At 32.6% G+C, this 7,255-nt stretch overlaps 1 protein-coding gene across 2 annotated transcripts; it reads left to right on the forward strand.

Moving 5' to 3' along the window:
- Positions 1 to 3,977: 3,977 nt before the first annotated feature.
- On the forward strand, positions 3,978 to 7,018 carry LOC134251664 (uncharacterized). Of its 2 annotated transcripts, XM_062734068.1 has the most exons (3): positions 3,978 to 4,135; positions 4,965 to 5,043; positions 5,581 to 7,018. In XM_062734068.1, exons 2-3 carry the CDS (start codon positions 4,970 to 4,972, stop codon positions 5,936 to 5,938), a joined length of 432 nt encoding a protein of 143 aa, XP_062590052.1. In that variant the 5' UTR covers positions 3,978 to 4,135; positions 4,965 to 4,969; the 3' UTR covers positions 5,939 to 7,018. The 2 variants fall into 2 exon arrangements, with proteins under 2 accessions (XP_062590052.1, XP_062590053.1); XM_062734069.1 differs by lacking the exon at positions 3,978 to 4,135 and having other exon boundaries at positions 4,917 to 5,043.
- The last annotated feature ends 237 nt before the right edge of the window (positions 7,019 to 7,255 follow it).

Raw genomic sequence — 7,255 nt, forward strand, 5'->3', positions numbered from 1 at the left:
TCTTTAATTTTTGTAGAATGAAGTAATCAGTTTTGTATTGTGAATAATTAAATACTTATTACATATTATAGGACATGCAATTATCAGTTATTTAATGTTTATTAAACTATGTGATGTAGTATTTTTGTGTGTGTCTTAAGTTTTTCTTAGATAACTTGTTTGGTGGAAAGACAGTTTGAGCACTAAATTTTTCTAAACCCCCCCCCCCCCCCCCCCTCATGTTAAAAAGGGGATATTGGTTTTGAACCTATAAGTTGGTCAGTATCAAATAGACATCAAACTCAATACACTGAAGTACAACTGCTTCCTCCTATGGAGTTGATAGCCTCAACAGCGGAGTTTAGTAGTCACAGTGTCAAAGGTCATAGGTTACACTATTATGAAAAGAGGAAAACATTGTTCAATATCTTGAGAAACTAACCTTGTCATGAATCATTTTTGATACACTGGTTCCTTTAAAAAGTAGTTGACCTTTATTGATCTGGGGGTTACACGATTAAAGGTCAATCTGGGCTCAAGTAAACAGATCTGGACGTAGGATAAATTTTACAGCTGGTATAAAATAAGAATCAGTCTTTCAGGGGGGTGGGGTCAAACTTGACACCCCCTCCATTTATGTCAAATTTGTCATTTTTTATACCACGTGGGGTATAAATGCTTGAAACATTTGTCCTGTCTAATTTTCTCATAAGCAGGGATATTTTGAAGTTTGGGGTTTCCATAAATAGGAAATTGTTCCCATATTCAATCTAGGTCTTAATAAAAAATGATGAACAATCCTCATAACCCTTGCATTCGCCATGGACTAAGTATCAATTTTTATCTATATTTTTTTTCTCCTTTGTGGAACCATTGTTTTAATTTTGTGAATTTATAAGAATAATTTGTGCAAAACATTTCTCCTTTGCATTTAAATTATGTACTGAACATCATATTAAAGTTAAGTTACAATTAAGATGTAATTTTGTTTTTTTTTATGAAATATATGGAGATAACAAACTATATTCGATCTCAAAATTAATTAAACAATAAAAATCAGGAACCCTCAAAAACATCAGAGGTGGGATCAGTTGCCATGGAGGATTGAGCATTCCCTGCCGACCGGTCTCCCGGCATTGTTCTCCTTGTCACGATTTGTAAATATCGTCGACAATTCATTGTGTAAAATTAGTATGAAAAACGTCAATCAGCATTTGACTTAATGATTGGTTGTTTTTGCTTCTAAGGTCAATGTATCGAGCACAGAACTTACGAAATGATGCCTTTAAAGGAGACTTGATATTCTTGTTTCATCAACTTGTTTGTCAATGACTTACCTTGCTTTAAAAATTGTTCATATGAAGATCATGCTCTTGCGTATCGAATCAGCTGAGGGTGATAAACCCCTTGTGCAAATGTTGAAAATATATTGCTGCATAATTACAATAAGAGACGTTGACGATTCAGAAGATAGTTATCACGTTTATCATAAACTACCATAAACGTCTTTTCTCGTTAAATATCCTAGTATGAAACAGATGTGTCGGACTTTTTGGTATCTTTAATTTAAAGCTCATCAGAAATAAATTTGTCTTAGATGTAAAAGTGATTATATAGGAAAGAATTTAGGTCTTTATTCCTGTTATTATGAGCAATAAACATGTATAGGCAAAAGGCATGACACATAATTCTATATTAACATCAATGATTGCAGTACATGTACCCTCAATATAAGTGGAAAGAAGATGGGGGGGGGGGGGGATAAGGTGGGCAGAATGTCTATAGCTCGATAGATAAGAAGCGAAAAATTTAATCTAAAATTATATCCAAATTTTATGTCAGATTTCATCTAGTATTAAAGTATACTTATGTAAAATCTCTATAATTTACAAAAATCTCACTGAAAATATTTGCCTATGAAAAAGCATACACAGACTTAAAGGAACAAAAACGATCATTTTTTTCATACTTTAACAACATTTTTCAATATGAGTGGGTCTTTGCTCCATTTTTTTGAAAGATAATCCTAAAAGTTTGCGATAAAATAAATATTTTTTGGTTTACAAAAAAATGGAGCGAAGACCCACTATACCTTAAAAGTATACTTTTATGACAAATCATTCGCATCTTTCCGAGATTTTTGGTTTACAAAAAAAATGGACCCACTATACCTTAAAAGTACACTTTTATGACAAATCATTCGCATCTTTCCGAGATATACTTCAAGTCCATTAAGTCAAGGGTCATATCACAAACATGAATAATACATGTATCATGCTTTAGTAACATTGCATTGCAAGAATGATCTCGTTGATCTACAAAATGAATGCTGAATAATAACTTCTTCTGATTATCTCAATTTTAATGACATCTCATATCATTATGAATTACCGCTTATTATACCAAGATTCCAAATTGGAAAAAAAATTCACCTATAAACTATATAAAACTATTTTACACAGTACTTACCCACACAAAGACCTACCTAACTATATAAATACCTAACACAGTACTTGCACGCCAAAAGACCCACTCAACTATATATATATATATATATATATATATATATATATATATATATATATATATATATATATATATATATATATATATATATATATATAACTACCTAACAAGTGAGGATCAAGTCAATTTTGCACCTGAAGCAACCATTACCTGTTAATGTTGTTATAATCATGATTAATATATTGTTTGTTTTTAATTGTATAATATGCCCCCTGAGGGCCCTTGATTGGTGAATAAATAAATAAAAAAAATATAACTACCTAACAGTACTTACCCACCAAAAGACCCACTTAACTAAATATAACAGCCTCCCCCCCCCCCCCACTTTATTTCCAAACATTATAAGTTTACTATTGAAAATGTTCATTGAAAGGCTGGTTGCCCCCCCCCCCCCCCCCCCCCTCCTCCCAGTTTTTACTTCATTAAATTGATATAAGGGGGAAAGTTGACCACTACCCCCCCCCCCCCCCCCCCCCCCACACACACACAAAACAGGATTTTCGAGTTTGGGCAAATTTTTTTCTTGCTTGTCAACTTTTCCAGGCAAGTAAAAAAAAAAATTTCCTTTGGCTGCTCCCCGCCACTTTCAAAAACGATGCTACGTCACTGTACGTAACTATTGGATTATGTACAACAGTACTTATTCGCTTAAAATACAACTACCTACAATAGTAATACTCACTCATCCGAAGACCTAACTACTGAGTAACTATTTAAATTACAACGAAGTACCCACCCCAAAGACCTCCATATACCTAACTAATATAACTACCTACTTCAGAGTAACTATTTAAATTACAACGCAGTACTCACCCACCGAAAGACCTATATACCTAAATAAATAAAATAATATAACTAACTACTTCAGAGTAACTATTTAAATTACAACGCAGTACTCACCCACCCAAAGACCTATATACCTAAATAAATAAAATAATATAACTAACTACTTCAGAAGTAACTATTTAAATTACAACGCAGTACTCATCCACCCAAAGACCTATATACCTAAATAAATAAAATAATATAACTACCTACTTCAGAGTAACTATTTAAATTACAACGCAGTACTCACCCACCCAAAGACCTATATACCTAAATAAATAAAATAATATAACTAACTACTTCAGAAGTAACTATTTAAATTACAATGCAGTACTCACTCACCCAAAGACCTGTACCTAACTAATATAACTACCTACTTTGTTCGAAGACCGACCTGACTAAGTATATCGATCACTAGACAGTCAAATAAACACCCCCCCCCTGTCCCTCCCGGGGTCATATTCTAGATGGATTTTTTGAAAAATTCATTAAGGGGCATGTATTTGTTATACCAAAAGGAAAGTATTGAAGTACAAAGTGAGATATATATACAATCAGTATTTATCATTTGAAGACCATAGTGAAGTGTACATAACATTATCACTCGTTCATTTTCGATTAATCTATTGTTATCTGACAACCGGGGTTCTTAGTAGATGGGAATATTCAACATAATCATGTAATATTCCGTTGTACCAGCGAGTTTGTCTGTCTGTCTGTCTGTTTTTCTTATGCACTGTACGGTTCAGAATCACAAATCCATGCACGTCTGGGTCAAAAGTAGGATATTGGACTTGTTCTGAAGGTAATGGTAATGAATATTGTTTTGCTCGTTAAATCATTCTATCCATCATAAATCTCTTTGTTTTCTTTATTTCAAAATAATTAGCCGCGCAAATCCTTGAATTATCGTATATCGGGATTCATCCAAGCCCCCCCCCCCCCAAGAAAAAGATCGAGAAATTACCCCACCCCCTTTGAACACCATTTTTAAACAAAGTTATTTATCAAACGTGAAAAACAAAATTTCTTCGTAGGCTGGGGTGCGGCGATCTTTTACATCTTTGGTTCCTCCTATGTACCAACTTAGAATCTAATAAGGATTTAAATATTTTCGAAGAAGGTCATTTTTTAAATCTTCTTTAAATGTACGTTTTAATTCCACATCCGCAAATTCCGGTGTGTTTGAAAAATTGGTTGGGGAAAAGGGTGAGTTCTGGATCTGCGCATGCATGCTCCAATTATTTAAATGTAGACTCGGTTTACAAGTACAAATATTGCATAATACATGGTAATGCCAATTTTTCTTCAAGGAAGAAAAACGTACATGTGCTTGTGACCAGGACCTCCGACCCCCTGTTTTGACAGTTTTAAATCGTTTCCATTCAATATGGAGACATTATCAATATCACTGTAGAAGCAAAATATGTCCTGGTTTCTCTGTCTATTTCAGTATAGGAAGTAATGACTTTCGAAGAAACAATACAAGATCAAGACCTTTTTTCAGCTACCATAAGATTAATGTTTGAATTTGTATTGTTTCCGACTTCCTCCCTTCTACTCAAGTCTTTTTAGACTTTTTGTAAGTTGACATTACATCAAATTTAGTCTTTTTCTTCTCTTTTTTTTCTCAGCAAAAATGTTGTTAGTTGGATTAATGTTATCAATCATGGTGGCTTTAGGAGGATTTTTATTCTGTGTAAACCTTAAGAGGTAAGTCAAATATTTAAGGAATCACTGTTTAGTTTGTCTAGTATGCCAGAGCATCAAGTATATATTATACATGTAGTTGGAAACGTGGAATAATTAGCCTGACGGGCGTTTAGTTTCCAACTTTCCTAAGTGTCTCTGACATGTGATTCCTAAGTTATACATTTGTACATATGTATTTGCATTTATATGAATTAAAACTGTAAATCAAAATAATTAAAGATAATACATGTTTTAAAATTTTCATTCTTATCCCGCTAACTGACGTCAGACTTAATGAGAGGTACTTTAAAAAATAACATGCATAGTCGGCACTTGACCTTTCACATGACGAAATTTTACACACTGGAGTTCGGTGGAGTATATACACGTATTAACAGAAAAAGCATATAGAAATGTAAATACTATAATAATATACATATATCTAACAACATTTCCTTCTTGTTCAGACTCAGTTTTAATGACAAAGTAATATACATGTATGTATTTTGAGAGATTTTAAAGAAATTCAACATAAGATCACATCTTTTTCTCCTTTAGAAATCGAAAAAATTCGGATAGAAATAATATACCCTCAACCACGACTCTAGCCAGAAAGCAAGACAACCTACAGTTGACAGAAAAATCAAGAAGCACAGCTCTTCCTAGTTTAAAGAACATGCATCTAGACTTCTATGAATCAAATAAATACGAAGACTACGAGGAACCAACGCCTAAAGTGAAACAGGAAGTCCAAGATGTCCCGCCTCCGACCTCATTCCACGACTCGAGAGACCCGAAATACGAATCGTGCATCAAATCAAATAAAACAGAACATGTATATCGAGGACTGTTTGAGAAAAGTGGGGAGTTTACAGCAAGTATTCGAAGTGAACACGTTTATGTTGATTTGACGTAATTAGTGAGCATTTCAGCGTAATTCAAACTTTTTGCAAGCAGCATAATATAATAATCATGTTTTACAATTAACTTTCATTGAACTATAGCTTGGGCCAATGAAAGAATCTTTTGTAAGAAAGGAGGAGTTTCTCTGTTTGCGAGAAATGTGTGTACTAGTACCGGTATTTGGATTTGGATCACATGCAGACTTCATTTGTAGCTAGATTCTGGTGTTAGAAAATGGGATAGGTTTATGTTGACAAAACCCTAATCCTAAAACGATAAATTATTAATACATGCATAAATAACGTATGCAACGTTGTTTCCGGTGTATTTTAAACAATTAAATAAAAATGTATCTGTATGTTTTCAGCACACAATGCTGCTTTATGCAGCTTTTCTGTTCATCGCGGTATACATAAAATAATTTATATGATGTTTTTACAATGTAAAGGGTGATAAGAAAATTCGTTCCATCATGAAATATTTGTTGAATATTTTAAATTATAGTGATTAACTGAAGAGAAGAGTTTTACAATTCAATCTGACAAATCATTTAAATTGTGTTTTCTATTAAAAAGAATTTGTAGGGGGAAGTTATAGGATTTTTTCCATACGAAAAAATATATAAATATCTTGAAAAACCAAAATGACAGAATTGCTGGTCATTTTGTGTAAGAAATTAGCATTATTAACATTTGTTTCTTCATAGCTTAACTTGCATCATACCGAACTGATGAACTATAAAGAAAGATTTGTCACTTTTTAAAAGACTATGTTTGTCATATTGGAATTAAATACTGACTTGATATGTTTTGTATCTATAGGTATTTGAAAGGATATATCGACCTGTGTGCTTAAGATAGTTCACAAATTTGATGCATCCCTGATTTTTCTGCACAGACATTATCTGCTTCATACCTGCCCTTCGCTTTCCGTTTGCTAAATTTTTAGCTTTCAGTAACAGGAATTCATAAAATTGACTCTATGAACATGAAATATTATAAATTTTAGATATCTACAAATTGTATTTCTTTTCGAAAATGAAAGAAAATTGTCAAATGAACTTTCTTAATACCCTTTATGTACTATTCCTCTCGTATAGGCTTTATTGGCTTTAAAGCTTACAAATTTGTTTCCTAATATATAAAGGTATGTACATGTGCTGATTAAAGACTTTTCTTTGTATATATACATGTTAGAAAATTGAGATAATCGTTTATTTTAATATTTGTGCCATGTTTAAAGAATAGAGAAAGAAATAATAAAGAATAATGAACTTCCTTCTCCTCTTACAGGTAATTTAGACAGATTTCAATAAAACTTGACGCAAAAT

Source organism: Saccostrea cucullata, unplaced genomic scaffold (assembly GCF_032062105.1).
Source record: "Saccostrea cucullata isolate Sc308-1 unplaced genomic scaffold, CSIRO_AGI_Scuc_v1 ctg168, whole genome shotgun sequence".
NCBI classification, from domain to species: domain Eukaryota; kingdom Metazoa; phylum Mollusca; class Bivalvia; order Ostreida; family Ostreidae; genus Saccostrea; species Saccostrea cuccullata.

What these genes read in the sequence shown, in the direction of transcription:
- LOC134251664 (XM_062734068.1), top strand. Translation starts at nt 4,970, where the DNA reads ATGTTGTTAGTTGGATTAATGTTATCAATCATGGTGGCTTTAGGAGGA. An exon ending in TTCTGTGTAAACCTTAAGAG is followed by an intron (nt 5,044 to 5,580) that starts GTAAGTCAAATA and finishes TTTCTCCTTTAG; the next exon opens with AAATCGAAAAAATTCGGATA.